At 51.1% G+C, this 17,207-nt stretch overlaps 1 protein-coding gene across 1 annotated transcript in view; it reads left to right on the top strand.

The window, feature by feature from the left end:
- Nucleotides 1–1,038: 1,038 nt before the first annotated feature.
- PRIMA1 (proline rich membrane anchor 1) overlaps nt 1,039–17,207 on the top strand; it is a 64,911-nt gene continuing 48,742 nt past the window's right edge. The window contains exons 1-2 of the mRNA XM_052660096.1: nt 1,039–1,131; nt 8,711–8,846. Of these exons, the coding sequence (XP_052516056.1) occupies nt 1,039–1,131; nt 8,711–8,846 (229 nt within the window). The remainder of the gene's footprint in view (nt 1,132–8,710; nt 8,847–17,207) is intronic.

The following is a 17,207-nucleotide window of genomic DNA, read 5'->3' as shown; positions in this document are numbered from 1 at the left end:
AGCGGGGTGCCGCCCCTCCCGGCCCGCGCGCGGCCAGGCGCAGCCCGGAGCCACCGCGCCCTGCGCCCCGTGCGAGCGCGCCCTGCCCGGGCCCCGGGCTCAGCCGCCCGGGAGGCCCAAGCCGCGCGCAAACTTTTGCTCCAGTGTCCGGCGTTCCTCCTCGGCATGTGAAGCCCCTCGGCGCCCGCGCAGTCGCCAGGGTGAGGACCGAGGCCCCGCCTAGAGGGCGGGGGACTGGGGAGGCGGCTGGCTTTAAATGGGGGCCGTCCGGCGGCTCGCGACCAGATTCTGCCTCGGGCGGGGGGAGCGAGCGAGGACCTCTCTTCCCCGCGCCGAGGATCGGTGGGGGCCGCCGCCAGGCAAGGTGGCGTGAGGCACTGGAGGGGTGCGGGCGGAGATGGAGACGCGGGGGAAGCTCCCGCCCTGAGGCGAGAGGCCGGGGCTCGGCGGAGCGCGCGAGGGCTAGCGGGGAGCGCACCGAGGTGCCTCCGTTGCAGTGTGCGCAGTGAGGGCCGGAGGGGCAGACAGGGTGACCGCGGCGTGTGATTTCACGGTGCCGTACATGCGGGGGTCAGCGAATGTGCGGGTAGGAGTCGGTGGGTGTGAGCGGCAGGTTCTGTGGGTGTGCACACAGGGTGAGCGGCGCCCGCCGGGTTTGAAGTGTGTTCACAGTGGGAGAGAGTTGTGCACGACTGTGTCTGGGGAGGTGCACGGGGCTCGGGAAGAGCGCTTGGCTGTTTCTGGAGGTGTGCTTGGGGGCCAAGGTACGCACGCAGGATTTTGGGGGCGTGCGCCACGACGGAGTGTGAGTTCCGGAATGCCGGCCTCCGTGAGTGTGCACCAAGGGTCGGCAAGGGTGCAAGCTGGAGTGAAGGGCCAGGCTTGGGTCACGAGGGTGCACCAGGGTGCGGGGAGTGCCCACTGCGTTCGGACTGCTGCGGGTGAGGGTGCGCCACCAGGTTGGTGCCCGGGGAGCCCAGCTGACTCGAGCTTTGCTCCCCTGACAGTTCGCCCCGGGAGCGGGAGCCGCGGGCCGAGATGCTCCTCCGGGATCTGGTGCTGCGCCGAGGTTGCTGCTGGCCGTCACTGCTGCTGCACTGCGCGCTCCACCCGCTCTGGGGCTTCGTGCAGGTGAGCGGCGGCGCGGGCTGCGCGCCCAGGACGACCTCCTGGGCAGGACGGGGTAGCGAGTGGTTGTCCCTTCACTCCCACGACCCTGGCTTTCTGCGGTTGCCGGTCCGATTGGTCCCGGGGAAGAGTTTAGGAAGAGAAAAGATGCTCCGGCTCCCTGTACTCTGGCCATGGAAAGATAAGAAACTCCTGAAAGAGACTTCAGTCCTGGCCTGCTGAGTGAGGCCCACAGGACAGCGCCTTGGAACAGACAGGTCACAGGGAATGCCTTCTGGATGATAATATTCCATTGCAGAAATGCAGAGAAAGAAATCTTAGAGCTTTGGCAAACTTAGAAAGAAAAAATGATCCCAAGAATATACCCTCTTGATTTCCTATCAGAGCCTTTAGTAAAACTTCACAGTAGCCTTCTTAAACTGGACTACAACACAGAAGCGACTGTGCTTCTGGCAGGCAGTGGAGCTGAGGATGTGGGACAGATTTTGCAAAGTGCCTATTGATGGGGGAATGTAGGAAGGTGTTGTCCATCTCTAAGGATTGCCTGAGGATGGAATCCTCACCCTGGGCCCACCATGCCTCCTGGACAGAGACCAAATAGCCACCAACTCCAGTGACCTGTGTTAGGGTCAGAGAGATGGATAGATGGGATAGTCCCTGGTGCTTCCCAGAACACACAGTCAGTGGTCCATTGTAATGGTGAAGAGGTGAATTTTGTTGCCAGCTCCCTGGGTTGGGAAGATCCCCTGGAGGAGGGCTTGGCAACCCCCTCCAGTATTGTTGCCTGGAGAATCCCATGGACAGAGGAGCCTGGCAGGCTGCGGTCCTTGGGGTTGCAAAGAGTTGGACACGACCAAAGCGACTTAGCACATACGCACGGTGAATTTTGAGCTCCAGCTCTGCCCCTTACCAGCTGGGGAGCTTTAGACAGTGTGCTTAACCTCTCTGGACCTTAGTTTCTACTTCCTCACTGTGCAATTATAAGTACCTGGAGAAGGAAATGGCAACCCACTCCAGTTTCTTGCCTGGAGAATCCCAGGGATGGTGGAGCCTGATGGGCTGCCGTCTATGGGGTCGTACAGAGTCGGACACGACTGAAGTGACTTAGCAGCAGCAGCAGCAAATGAGATAAAGATTGCTTAGCTCAGTGCCTCAACCGTACTAAACACTGAATGGAGGTTGTTTCTGCCATTATTGATGTTAGGAAGTCACCAATAGGGTAACATCGTTCATCTGTCTGGCTAGCCAGGTACTCTGTTGATCGCTACATAGTCCCAGCAACACTTTTGAATTGTTAGAGGTTCTGCAGGGTCTGGAGGATATTTTTACCAATTCAGACACTGAAATGCCCACTCTGGGAAATTTGCAGCTTCATGTTCTCCTGGTGGCATTTTGGGGGCTGGGGACTATTCAGATAGTTGCCCTGAGTAGGAGGTGCCAGTTCAGAGAAGGGATGGGGCAACACTGTTTGCCAGGCCACCAAGTTTCATGAGCTGTCCCAAGCGACAGGGCCCCGCTGAGAACGAACTTGGTCAGTCCTGTTTGGATGGCAGCCCTGGTGACCACTGGGATATAACTAGGGGCCCTAATGCTGGAACCAGCTATCTACATGGAGAGCTTGAGATAGTGGGTCTGCTTGAGTGGGGGCGGGGGGCATATACACCCCCTTCGCCAGCACCAGCCCCATCCTCCGCTCTATTCTCTGGCTTGCCTCTGTCTCACTCACAATTGTTTTCCTTTAGGAATTGACAGCTTTGTTTAATGTGTGAAAAGGCAGCTATTAAACTCAGCTGTGCCTTCTCGGGATTCAGAGTTTTGTCACTTCTAAACATTTGGGTGGTTTGGGACCAGTTCTTCTCATTCAACTTTTAGCTGAACCTCAGATGTTCAGCTCACTTCCTTTTTATATTCATTTGTTTACAGTTTGCCTTCTTCTGGGAGACTTTTCCAGCTAGTATGGAGAGCAACATGGTGATGTTGTTAATCTCCAAGAACTGGAATTCTGCTGTGGGAACTAGCAGGATAGAGACAGTAGACCTGCCACCTCCCCACACACCCCCACCACCAAGAGAAATAATTCTGTAAAGTAGCTCCTTTTTTAAGCAGTGTCCTTCAGCCAGGCAGTACTTCCCCCAGCAAATGTGTGTGTGTGTGTGTATTTCAGATGTCCTTACTCAATATAAATCAATTTTTGTGAAAATCAATTAGAAAGAAACCCTCCAGACAAACAGAATGGATCAAATCTTGCCTGGAGGCGCTGGAAAAATAATCTACAAATGATAAGGGCTGAGAGGCCAAGGGGAAAGGGGGCTTTGGAATGAATCAATCTGGTTTTTGAGCAACAGAACTGAATTCAGGAGAAGAGAGGGGAGAAAAGTTGAAGTGCACAAAGCCATGTGTTTCCCTTTAAGTGGAGAGATTATCATGTGTGACGTCACAGGAGTTTCTTGAATAGAAAAAAAAATCTGTCTATGCTTTTATGAGCTTTTTGCTAGAGGAGTTGTAAACATCTGGCAGTGTGAGCCAGCACAACCAAGTCCTGTAATTAACGGGATGGTTGATGAAGCCAGAGCTCTGTGTGGCCCCTCTAAGCACCAGGTTCCAACCTTGAGATCAGCCCCGGAGCCTCTGGCTGCTTCCTAGATGAAAAGAAACTTAATCATTAAAGTCAGATGACATTAAATAGCCGCAAGGTTGGTGGGGGCACTGTTAAGCCTTTTCTCTCTTTTTTCCTTCATGTGTCTGGAATTGAGATTCTGAGCTTCTGTGATTTAGGTTTCTTCTAAGTTCACTTCCAGATGAGTCCTTTTTTTCTGCAAGTGAAGAGGATGACAGGCTGGCGAATTTATTAGGTGTGACAGGAGCGTGTCTCATCAAGTTACTGTGGTGCTGGCCTGTCTCGATAAAAGACGCCAGGAGCCATCATCTTTGTGGGCGCCCTCCGAAAGCAGTCGTCGGAGAGACAGGCTCAGATCCGGGCCTGTGGGTCTCTGAGTGGCAACACGGAACCATCCCAAGCAATTGCCAAGCCCCCGCCCCTGTGGACAGTCATTACAGCTTCACTTATTTAGTCAGCTGCATTTATCCGGCACCTACTGTTTGCCAGGCCCCGTGTTAAGGGCAAGGGAAATGTAGTGGTCCCTGCCTTCATGGCGCTGACAGTCTAGCACTGGAGAGATTGTTAAACAAGTCATGGCAGGCGAGTACGCTTGGTAGGAGCAAATAGCTTAGAGCTGGGAGCTGGTGGAAGATCCAGAGAAAATGCAGGTACACTGCTTTAGCCGAGACAGGAGCAAGAAGTCAGGAGTCAGGATGCAACTGTGAGTTGAGTGAAGTGTCCAGACTGTGGAGGGAACAGCCCCCAGGTAGGAGGAAAGGGCAGGGCACTGGAAGAACCCCGGGGAGGGTTCCCCAGGTGAGGCCTCTGTTGTAAGCCACTAACGTCGTGTCTTACAGGTTGGGCTTGATCCTGAAGACTCTGGGGGCCAGGGAAAGTGTTTCTAAGAAAGAGATGACACAGTCTTAAATTAGCATTTTAGAATCTCCAACCAGCTTCAACAGAAGATTAGGATTCAGGGAAGGATCGAGGCAAGGGGTTGATGAGAGTCAGGTTGCCAGATTTAGCAAATAAAAATACAAGCTGGGGACTTCCATTGTGAATCAGTGGTTAAGACTTTGCCTTCTAATGCAGGGGGTGTGGTTTTAGTTCTTGGTCGGAGAGTTAAGATCCTACATGCCTGGTGGCCAAAAAACCAACACATAAAAGCGAGGCGATATTATAACAAATTCAATACAGGCTTTAAAAAAAGGTCCACATCAAAAGATCTTGAAAAAGAATATAGACTGTTCAGTTAAATTTTCAGATAGACAATGGATTATTCTTGAACATAGGTATACTCCATACAATCTTTAGAACGTATTTATACTGAAAAGTGTTTATTGTTTACCTAAAATTTTACAGGGTGTCCTATAGTTTACCAGGCAGCCCTGGAGAGAGACGAGGGAACTGTGAAGACGTGGTGGTGCCTTGGTTTAGGGCTGTGGCCGCGGAATGAGAAGTGGATGGATTCAGGGACTCCTGAGGAGGCCAGGGGTGGGAACTGGCTGCCACGAGCCCCGTGTTCCCCAGACCACATTGCCGGGGACCAAATGCAGGTGACTGCGGGACCTCTTGGGGCCTCTCTGGACCTCAGGATTCTGGCCTCAGGAGAACACTGTGGAGCGGGGAAAGGAAGGTGGGTGATGGTAAGACTGGAATAAAACGCGGTCACAGGAAGTCACAGTACAGGCTTTAGGCGGGTCATTGACCCTCTCTGGGCCTCTGCTCCTTCTCGGTCAAGTTGAGCTAAGAGCAGGTGAATTCAGGGGCAAGTTTACTCTCCTGTGAGACTTCCCAGGATGTAACCCAACCAGGCCAGGGATTGAGACAAGCGTGTGGTATTGAGGATTCCTCTTTACTGGTCTAAACAAAGCACTGCCGATCCGCGGAACTAATGGTCCTGGAACTCGGGTCCGGGGTAGGTTCCATGTTTCTCCACTGCCAGGCAGACCTTCCACAGCACACGTTTGCACTGAGCACCAGCTGAATGTCAGGCCTGCTGCAACTCTGGTCCATCACTTAGCCTTGCCCAGCCTGTCATTCTATAGGTATGGATGATACCAGCTCCATCTCTCGATTATTCTCGTGGTGAAATCAGCACCTGTGTCCCATGACTGACACACAGTAAGGCTCAGGAAGTCATGTTCCATCAGGACTCATAAAGCACAGACCCACCTGCCTTTCTGTTCCAAGATGCTCGCAACTTAGTGTGTGTGTTTCTGGTTGGGGTGGGGGTGGGGGGGTGGTGCAGAGACAGACATTACGTAACAGGGGGAAAGTGCCCCAGAGAGGAGGGTTTATGAAGTGAAAGGGCAGCACTGGGTAGCTGGGTCTAGTTCTGGGGGCTGTGGGCTTCAGGATGGCTTGCCCGGGAAGACCGTGTAAGGGCTGGGCCTGAAGGATGTACCGATGTGGATGCAGAGCGTGTGTTACCAGCTGTCAGTCAAGGAAGGTGCAGCAGCCACAGGCCTGTACTGGTCCAGACCAGTGAGGGATCCAAGTGGGCCCCCGCCTCCGGGAGGATAGCCCACCCAGGCTGGCTAATAGGGTGGTGACAATATTAGTGTGTTCTTATGGTTGGTTAAGCAACTGTGCCCACTCCCTTTTCAGTGGGACTGCGATACCAGAGGCCAGATGTTTAAGGTGTAGGGTGTGCCTTCACTTCCCCGCCCCCTTCCGCCTCGAAACTCTGTCCTGGTTTCTCTGCTTGTAATTTCATCATATGAAGCCCTCTGATCCATCTGTGCCCTCCTAGCCTCTCACAAAAATAGGTCACTGGGTTGGGCCAGGTTAAACAAATGTGCTCGTCGTGAACCTTCTCGTGTGAACTGCACCTTGGAGAATAGGGAAGTAATTGCTTTGGGAACGGCATTGCTTGATGTTCACAGACTTGGTGGAGTTCAGTGTAGAAGCGATCTCAGAGGCCAGTGGTTGGGAGAAGGGAGCTTTCAAGCAGGCCCCAGGGTCTTGGAAGGTCGGAATCCAGAGAAGAGTCTCCGTGATGGCTGATGAGAGGACTGACCACTGCGCTGGGGGAGAGAAGTCAGTGGTTTGGCCATGACATCTAAGGAGTTCATCAGCTCCATAAGATAACCGAGAAAAGGCTCACCAACTGAGGATACGTTCTTGTGAGATAAGATGGCCTTCCGGGGTTTGAAATGCAGTCAGTGGTCCTTTAAAAACACTAAAAGGTGGTCAGCAGGAGCTTTATGGCCTTGTAGATATTCAGTCGGGGCTGTGAATCAGTCCACCTCCTGGTACCATTACCTGTCCTGTTCACATCTGCCGTGTGTCAAGGGAGCAGCCGAGCCCTGCTGGCCGTCTCTGCCAGCCCGGGACACGTGCAGCAGAGAGTCTACACTGGCCCCCAAAGGCAGGCCTACCCTGGCTGGTTGCAGAGAAACTGAGGTCGTGGGTTTCTACTCATGGGAGATGACAGCCAGAGAAATGAACTGTGGCCCTCCCTGAGGTAGCAGGTGACCACCAACTCTTTCCTTCATGTCTTTAAATCAGCTGTTCCCCGGGACAGACAGAAAATGCTAAACTCAAAGATGTATGGCTGTCTGCCATAGGGAGGGATGCTGGGAGTGGGTCTAAACCAGCCATTCTCTCATTGGCTATGCACTGGAAGTTTAACCCAGGATGCTTCCACAAAATTCGCATGCCCAGCTCCACCTGCAGAAATTCTGATTTGACTGGCATGAGAGAGGCTCAGGCATGAGAATCTTTTAAAGATGCCTGGAGAGTCTAACGTGCAAGCAGCTGACATCCCCTACGTGAACACCCACCCACTTTTGCTCCCCTTTGTAGCTTACACATGGGGAGACTGGGACTAAAGTCAGAAGAACACCAACCCAGGATTCAAGAGGTGTGAATTCTGGTGAATTTCAGGCATTTGCTTAGGTGATATGATGGCAAGAGGAAAAAGGCCTGACTCCTGACCCCACAGACCTTAGAGTCCAGTAAACAGGAGGATAAACTAGGTAAACACTCCGATGTAGATTTCTGTCCTGTAGAGTGAAATCCAGTACCAGGAGAGCTTGTAATGGCGAGATGACCTGGCCAGGGCGGTCAGAGATGCTTCCCTGAGGAGGTGATAGCTGAGCTGAATAACGGGTAAAGCAGGAGGGAAGGTGTGGGAGAAAATTCCAGGCCATTGGAGCAGCCAGTGCAAAAGGCGGGAGCACAGCCAGGACCCCAGGACCGGAAAGAGGGCTTTGAGAGCAGAACAGAGGGCCAGAGCATGAAGGGAGGGCTTCCTTCACGCGCAGGGCCTGTGGCCACGGGATCCCCTGAGCTGTGGACAGGCATTCAGGGTTGGTGGGGGCTGAGTGCAGGCAGTTTGGTCAGGGGTATTTCCCACGAGACCACTGGGGGCCTCGTGGATACCGCTGGGAATGTTGCTCCGGTCCCCTTAGTCACACAGCCACCAAAGAAGAGGCCTGGCTGGGTAAGGGGCCTCCTTCAAGATGAGGGGACCTTGGCCCAGAGTGGACACAGGAAGGCCATCAAGAGCTGTGGCCAGAGAGGAGGCCAGGGCTTGGTCCTGCCAGGTAGCAAGGAAGATTGGAGAAACAGGCAGTGGGTCAGGTTACTGAAGAGGCGGAATCAGTGTCCTGTCACCATCTGGGTGTGAGAGCCTCAGGCGGCCACTTCTCCCGCCTGGGCCTCAGTTTCCTCATTTGTTCGATGGGGAGATTCTAGGAGTTCACCTTCACGGTACTCGTCTGCCTCTCACGGGTGCCCAAGCCTATTGCCCCGGTCCCATGGCTGGTTCCTGGCAGGGCTAGAAATGAAACCTTGCTCTCCAGTCCTTCTAGGCCAGCCTCCCATAAAGTGGTTTTCTTTGAGCCAACTCAGCTTCTGTCCTTCCTGCCGAGGCCGGGGGTGGTGAGGTGTGTTGGGGGGAGCGGTGGGGAGGGAGCATCTGGGCTCCCAGTGGCCTCACTGGCTCCTCCTGGGCACCTGTGCCCATTTCTGCAGGTGACGCACGGTGAGCCCCAGAAGTCCTGCTCCAAGGTGACCGACAGCTGTCAACACGTCTGCCAGTGCCGGCCCCCGCCCCCGCTGCCGCCGCCACCCCCGCCCCCGCCGCCTCCCAGACTCCTCTCCGCCCCAGGTAAGCACAGGCTCGCTCCGCTTCCGGTTTCTCTCTGTGTTTTCCGGGGCCCAGAAAGAACCCCTGAGGAGAGCAGAGGGCAGCCTTGCTTTCTTTGTAATTTTCCACTGGCCGAGCAGGAGGGAAGCCAAGGCCCAACTTTTCCCTGCAGTCTGCAAAACGCCTTTCCCACAGCATGCTCCTGTGAGATGAAGGATGTTTCTCCATTGGGTAATCAGATAAAAGTCAATCTCCATTTGATGAGTGACTCTGCCTGGATGGTTCCGAAGGCCAGACCTTGAAGAGGGGCCAGCCACGGACGCTGGCCTGAAATCCCCCTCCCGTGAGCACGGTTGCGTTTTCTGATTTTCGTTCACGTGTAAGACAGCGATTAGTATAGAACCCAGGAGGAGGCTCTGGGAACAAAGTTACACAGATGCCTCCCGGCTATTTGCAGTCTATTCTGCTAACCTCCGCCCTCACCCCCCACCAACCCCCACTTGTTTGCCTGGATTTCATCTCTGAACAATTTGATTGCAAACAAAGGAGGGCTTCTTTAGCCAGAGAGAGCCTCAGTCCTGACCCGCAGGGGTTAAGCTCCATGTCTACAATCGCCAGTTGATAAGGTCTCTAACAAGAGATTCTGTATTTTGATTGGATCACCCAAGTTGCGGCCTGATCCACCTCATTAAACATATCACTGTTGAGTTATTTGGGGGCATATTTGAAATAACCTTGACGAGGTTTGTTCTCTGGTAAGCCCTGTTTTCAGGCTCTCAGTGTCCAGGCTGGGATGCAGTGTGCTGGGGACCTTTGGCAGTTCATGTGTATTCCTGCATTTTGTCTATAGGTTCCCCCACCCCCAAAAAAGTGAAAGTGCTAGTATCTCAGTTGCATCCAACTCTTTGTGACCCATGGACAACAGCCCACCAGGCTCCTCTGTCCACGGAATTCTGCAGGCAAGAATACTAGAGTGGGTTGCCATTCCCTTCCCCGGGGATCGAACCCGCGTCTTCTCGCATTAGCCACCAGGGAAGCCCTAGGGTCCCTACCTGTGTCCAGTCTTCCCTGACACTTGTGGCTCAGTGCTTTCCAGAGAGTGGCCTTCAATGTGGCCTGAAGCATTTGTTTTAAAGTGGAGCTTCACAGGCTCACTGTAACCCACCAAGTCAGAGCCTTTGGGGTGGGGCTTCGGAGCTGGCATCCTGACAAGTCCTGAGGGGATTCAGATGCACGTTAGAATCAAGAACCTCAGCCTACCAGGCCCTCTGCTGCAGTACCACGCAGGATCCCACTATCCCAAGATGCTCACCTTTCTCCTCTCTCCTGAAGGAAAGCTATGGGGCCCAGCCTCAGGCCCCTGCCCCTCACTCCCTTCCCTGCCTTAGAATTCCTTCTCCCTCCACTATTCAGAGTCCAGGTCTGTGCTGCCTCCAGGCGTGTTGGTACCTGGTGGATCTACATCCCCCAGTTAGAGTCTGTTCAGTTCATCTTGTGCTAACTGAGCCTCTAGTGCCAGACACAGACCTGAAAGACCATTCTGGCTTCTGGGATCTCTTGGCCTCAGGGAACCCACACAAAGTCACCTGAGGGAGCACAGAAATTGCTCTCCAGGTCCACTGAAAATCCTAGAGTAGTTGGACCAACTCCAACCATAGGAAACAGTGACATTGACTTGGGTCTTCATAGTAAGTGGAATTGTTCTAGGTTGATGGGGAGGTTATGGGGAAAGGGCATCTGGGCAGGAGGAACGGCAAGAGCAAAGTCTTAGAGGTATGACTCTGTAAGTCGTCTCAGGAGGCCCAAGCCCCTCCAAGGGTTTGAAGGAATGTCAAGGGGTAGACAGTGAAGGGCCTTGTGTGCCTGGCTCAGTAGGTTACATTTCATCCTGTTTTACCGTTGTTTGCCAAACATTCACCGTATCCAAATGCCTCCTATGGTTTGCCTTATTTCTTTCTTTCTTTCTTTTTTTTTTTTTACTTTAAACAGACTCACTTTTGTGTTTATACAAATTCGTCTCCAAAGGAAACTTTCTGTAACTATTCTCAGTGCAAAACCGGAATCACTTACATAAATAGAAGGTGACTGTAAAAACAAAGGCGACGGACACAAACCAGCGTTTTAATGTTCCGGCCTGTCATGGAAGGGTCTGAGCTCGAGGGCTTCTCTTTTTCTGCTAAAAAGGGAGCTGGAGAGACCTGTCAGGGCCACACTCGCCCCTCACAGAGGTGTTCTCTAGAAAGAAAGCAGAAGGTTTGCAAGAGAATCAAAAGGAGCTTAAGTTTCTTGTTCTATGTTTCCATGTGTCTGGGTGTCGGCTCCATGTGCTGTCTAAGACCAGCTCACTTAACCTCCAGGGACGTGCACCCCCTCCTTTAGGAAACCCTGCTCTGGGTAGCCACGAGCCCATGGAGGTATTAAGCAAAGAAGTGGCATACCATCTACTTCAGAAAGTCAACTTTCCTGACAACACAGGGGGTGGACTGGGGTAAGCTGCCTGACTAGGGTCAAGTGGGGACCCTTGAGATACTCCAGGCCCCAGATCACCTACAAAGGTCTGAAGCCAGGCGGGGGCGGGGGGGGCTGTAGAGAAGGGGAAGTGGGTAGGAGTGCCAGGTGTGAGTGCCAGACACCTCATGTAAGCTTGGGGGCTGAGGGCACTTCTGGGTGAGAAAACAGCAGGTGTTGTTTGACTCTATGATGCAACTTTTTCAGTTAGGAGTGGCAGAAACCCATCTTGAAGTGGCGTGAGTGATGTGAAAGCTAGAGAGAGATGTTTGGTTTTTGGCTCGTGTGTTGGAGTATTCCAGCAACAGGTCTTATATGATGAACTGGGTTTCTGTCTCCATCTCTCTGTTCTGATTTCTCCTGGGTCTCCTTTTCTCTCAAGCTGGCCCAGTCCCTGTGGCTCCAGTTTCCAGGATTCCATCAGCCTTAACAGTTAGTCATCTCTTTACTCGGAGAGCTTCTCTTTCTCAACCATTCACCTAAATCCCCAAGGCTGACTTTCATTGGACCAGCTTGAGTCACATGCCCATCCTTGGACCAATCATGGTAGCCTGTGAGATGGAATGTGCTGATTGGCCAGGCCTGGGCCATGTGACCACCCTGGACAGTTGAAGTATATGGATAGGGGTTAAGGGGATGGTGGCTTCTGAAAGGAAAACCTAGGTAGAGGGGTTGTAACCCAAGGATGAAGATGTAGATGCTGGGCAGGAGGAGAGTGGGTGCAACTCCATGGCCTTGGTATGCCTGGTAGATTAGACCAGTGGAGAATGTGTTTCATACACCCTCTTGGTCCTCACTGAGCTCAGCCCAGAAGCTCACCCTTAAGTACAGCCCAGTAATGTCAGACAGAACTATGGCCACATGCACAACTTCTGTTCAGTCTGTAATCCTTGAGGAATTAGCCTCCCCCAGGGGAACAGGACTTCAATCTGTGAAGCCTGTGTGGTCGTTCAGCAGGTATGCACAGAGCTCCCCAGGTGCTGGCACATGCCAGGGGCTAGGACATCAATGGTGAGCAAGAGAGGGGCAGCTCCTGCCCGCAGGGAGCTCATGGTCCCGCAGCCCATCTTCTGCAGAGGATGTCCATGGGAGGATCCTTCCTGCCATCTTTCTGGATACACTGGCTCCGAGCATCTGGCTGGCTCCAGCAATAGGTGACCCATCATCCTGGTTTGGCCAGGACTAAAGAGTTTCCCGGGATGCAGAGCTTTGATTCTTTGGTCATCAGAGGTGCCTGCATCCTGGCCACTCACAAGGGCTTCTGATTTACCTGCTGAATGTTTGTTGAGTGTCTGCTCTGCATCCAGACATGTGTTGAGTGCACTGGAGGCCCAAGGGGACTCGGCCTCACCCGCATGGCCTGAGTAATGAAAACAAACTGAGAACACAGCTTATGAGGGCCAAGGCCCTGAGCCTGGGTTGGTGTGCTAGCCCTGCCACTTCCTCTGCATGATTTTAAGAGGGCTGGTAAGATTTTTTGAATTTTATATTGGTGTATAGTTGATTTACAGTATTGTGTTAGTTTCAGGTGTACAACACAGTGATTCAGTTATACATATACAAATATCGATTTCTTCTCAGATTCTTTACCCATATAGGTTATTACAGAGTATTGAGTAGAGTTTTCTGTGCTCTACAGTAGGTCCTTGTTGATTTTGTATTTTGTATATGGTAGAATGTGTATGTTGATATTAACCTCCTAACTTATCCCTCCCCCCACCCACCTTTCTCCTTTGGTAATGTAAGTTGGTTTTCTAAGTCTTTGAGTCCATTTGTTTTGTAAACGAGTTCATTTGCATGACTTTTTAAGATTCCACACATAAGCAGTATCATTTATATTTCTCTGTCTGGCTTACTTAGTATGATAATCTCTAGGTCCATCCATGTTGCTGCAAATGACATTATTTCATTCTTTTTTATGCTTGAGTTTTATATATATATATATATATATATATATATATATATATATATAACACACATCATCTTTATCCATTCATCTGTGGAAGAACACTTAGGTTGCTTCCATATCTTGGCTATTGTAAACAGTGCTGCAATGAACACTGACGTGCATGTATCTTTTTAAGTTATGATTTCCTCCAGATATATACCTAGGAGTGGGATTGCCAGATCATATGGGAGCTCTACTTTTAGTTTTTTAAGGCACCTCCCTGTTCTCCATAGTAGCTGCACTAATGTACATTCCTACTAACAGTGTAGGAGTGTTCAGAAAGGACTGGCAAACTTAAGTTTGAGTTTAAGGTGTAAGATTTTCACCTACCAATGGGGTTGACTGGGAGATTCATGTCAGTGGACACTGGACTAGTATCCATTGCTGCTGTTTCATGAAAATCATTCTGATGAAGAGCTACCTCTGAGTGTTAGACTTGGGAAAGGAAACGGTGCTTTGGGGAAAGATATTTAATTCTGAAAAAAGCAGGAAAGGAGGATCCAGGATGACATGGGAGAATTCCCAGGTAGACCTTGGATAGGCAGGAGCAGAGGAGGCCAGACAGTCCTTAGAGTGGCTGAAGCAGAGGCCCTGAGTTAGGAGCATCAGGATCACACAGGAGGTGCCCTGCTGTAGAATGTCCTTTTTCAGGAGTGTGGGCTTCAGGGTGTGTGTCTGGGGTAGAGGGAGAAAGAGCACACAAAGGAAACCTCTGCACCTGCTCACACAGACAGGTAAACACTCCTGTAAGGATGGATCAGAAATATTTGCCAAAATTGTGGGGCATCATCCCCATGGCCAGGCAGGTCTCCCCTTTCATCCAAACAGCACCTGCTGCTGCCCTACTGCCCAGGGCAAGCAGAATGTCTTGGGTTGGCTGGGACTCTCCTGGCTTTAGCCCTGGAAGCTCTGCATCCCAGTGTCAACTTAAAAAATAGTCACAACCTAAAAGTTGAGAGTTATGTTTTATTAGATGAGAATTTTTAGGACTTCAAGTCTGGGAGACAGCATCGCAGGTGACCCTGGGAGAACTGTTCCAAGGAGGCGAGGGTTATATAGAAGTTTTGCAACAAAGGACAGGTAGTCTGAACATCAAAAGATTATTGTTACTTAAAGAAAGCCAGATATCCCAAGTTAAGAAATTTAGTGCTTTTCTCTGTATGGGAAGATGCAAGAGTCTGGGCTATCTGCAATCATTCCTTTCACATGCATCTCAGCTGTCTTGGGCCAGAATCCCATATTTTTCACATCCTGAGCTCCCTTGGGGCTCACCATAGGGAGTGGCTGCAGTCTTGATGGCTACTAGATCCCAGGTGTTCTTCTCCTTCCTGAGTGCCCTTAAGGCTTAGGAACTCCCTTTGGAGGCTGCAGTCGCTAATGACTGTGACATCCTTGTTTACTGACATGGCAGGAAATACTCCATTTCTCACCCAGAAACTCTTTAGTCATCCTGGGCAAGCCAGGATGGTGGGTCATCTATTACTGGGCCACCCTTCTTCTGGCAAAGGCAACATAGTTTTTCAGTTTATTTCTTGTTATTTTTGCTGTGCTTGTTTTTGTTCCACTGTGAAACTTTCAAGAGCACTGCTCTCCCCACCCCACTTCCATACTAGAACTTGCTGATCATAGGGGCAGCTCGGCCCACGCTTCCCTGTGGGCTTCCAGCTCAGCTCCCACTCCCAGCAACCTTGGATGTCTGTGGAGACAGCCCTGCCCTGTCTTGCCTGATGGTTGACAAGGATCCTGAAAAGTGTTCTTTGATGCGGAAGATTCTTGAACAGCATCTCCACTTTCTGAACTTTGTTTTCCAAGCTCTGCCCACAGCGCTTTGCACTGTAAATTTTGCAAACTGTGGGAGGCACTAGACCAGCAGTTCTCTACAGCAGAGTATGGTCAGAATCCCCTGGAGGGCTTGTTTAAACACAGGTTGCCAGATTCCATCGCCAAAATTCCTGATTCAGTAGGTTTCGGGGTGGGACCAAGGACTTTGCATTTCTAAAACATTCTCAGGTGAAACTGATTCCACTCCCCACCACCCTCACCCCTACCCCAGCAAGGGTGCACCCTTTGAGAACCAGCATCCTAGGGGATAATCAAGTCAAGAGACTTTGGAGTCAGATGCAGCGCTTCCACCTTAGCTCTGTGACACTGGGCATGTCTTATTCTTCTCAGCCTCAGTTCCCTTATCTGTAAAATGGAGCCAGTGATACTTAGCTGAGGAGACATTCCAGTGAAGACTGGAAATTATACAGCCTGTACTTGGCAAAGACAACTTGCTTAAAAGTGGTGTTACAGCACAGTGGCTCAGCCTGGCTGTCCTGCCGTCTAGATCTGGGATCCAGTCTTATTCATGAGCTAAGTGGTTTGAGCAACACAGCCTTTATTGCTTGGAGCCTCAATTTCCACACATCTGTAAAATGAGGCTAATGACAATACCCACTGCATATGGGCACTTGTGAGAATTTGATGGTATAAAGTTCACACAGCACAGAACCTGGAACCCAAGTTAACACTCACTCAATGGCAGCTCATAAGTAATATTAATGATAACTAATAATATATGATATCTATTTAGTAATAATAAATACTGGGTCACTGACCTACAGGTTGGGAGTTGTTTAAAAATGGTTCTGGCACCATTTTTAAATAGAGAAAGGAGTATCTGTTTAGACACTCAGGGAGGAAATGGTGCCTTAAGGAGGTGTGGACACCCCTAGGTATTCAACCGATAAGGTTTATCCAGAGTACCACTCATGCCCCATTAGGGGCAGCCATCACTAGGCTTGTGATCCCCAGGGTCAGCCCCAGAGCCCCTGGATGGAGGTATTTCTGCAAGGCGTGGACAAGGGGTGAACTCTGGCCAAGCAAAGGAACACACATGCTCGAGGACCCGACTGAAAAGCCCACAGCAGCCGCCAGGTCTCAGGACCCGGCCGGCTTTGTAAATGTCAGCGATGGCCCACTCGTCCCCGTGTGTGACTCAGATGCTGCAGCCAAGGAAGGAGATGTGTACCAGCCCTCAAGGAAGAGCATGTACACCCCCTCCACGAGACCTGCTTCTGAGGCTGATGGGGCCAAAAATAGCTGTGGCAGCACAGAGGCGTGAGCCTGCATTCCCATAGTGCCTGTCTTTAAGGAGCTCAAAGCACTGAGATAGATTTGGTTTTTGGCATGTATTTTATTTTTAGAAAAACCAGGGACTTCCCTGGTGGTCCAGTGGTTAAGACTTTGCCTTCCAGTGCAGGGGATGTGGGTTCAACCCACCGTCAGGAAGGTAAGATCCTGCATGCCTCGTGGCCAAGAAACAAAAACATAGAACAGAAACAATATTTCAACTAATCCAATAAAGACTTCAAAGATAGCCCACATTAAAAAAAGAGAGAGAGAGAGAAACCGGAAAAGAGGTTGACTCCCTCAAGATTGCACAGCAGTGGTGGAGATAGGAATGGGGTCACTTGGTTCCCCTACTATGTGCCCAGGGCCATGTTTTAAAGAGGGAAACAAACGGGACTGTGGAAGTTCTAGAATGATTTTATTACTCACCCAGAACACTAGGAAGAACCAGTACTCAGCTCTCCCATTTCGAGGCAGAAGCTCTGTGCTACTCGTCTCTTTTAATCCTCACGTACTCATTTGTTAGGAGCTCAAACCAGTTAATCCTGAAGGAAATCAATCCTCAATATTCATTGGAAGGACTCATGCTGAAGATCCACACTTTAGCCACCTGATGTGAAGAGCTGACATGTTGGAAAAGACCCTGATACTTGGAAAAACTGAAGGCAATAAAAGAAGGGGGCAACAGAGGATGAGATGGTTAGACAGCATCACTGACTCAATGGACATGAATTTGGGCAGACTCTGGGAGATAGTGAAGGACAGGAGAGCCTGGAGTGCTGCAGTCCACGGGGTCGATAAGAGTCAGACAT

This window comes from Budorcas taxicolor, chromosome 21 (genome assembly GCF_023091745.1).
Source record: "Budorcas taxicolor isolate Tak-1 chromosome 21, Takin1.1, whole genome shotgun sequence".
Classification (NCBI taxonomy): Eukaryota; Metazoa; Chordata; class Mammalia; order Artiodactyla; family Bovidae; genus Budorcas; species Budorcas taxicolor.
Note: the sequence above shows the minus strand (reverse complement) of the source record. Positions and strands in the feature narration are given on the sequence as shown.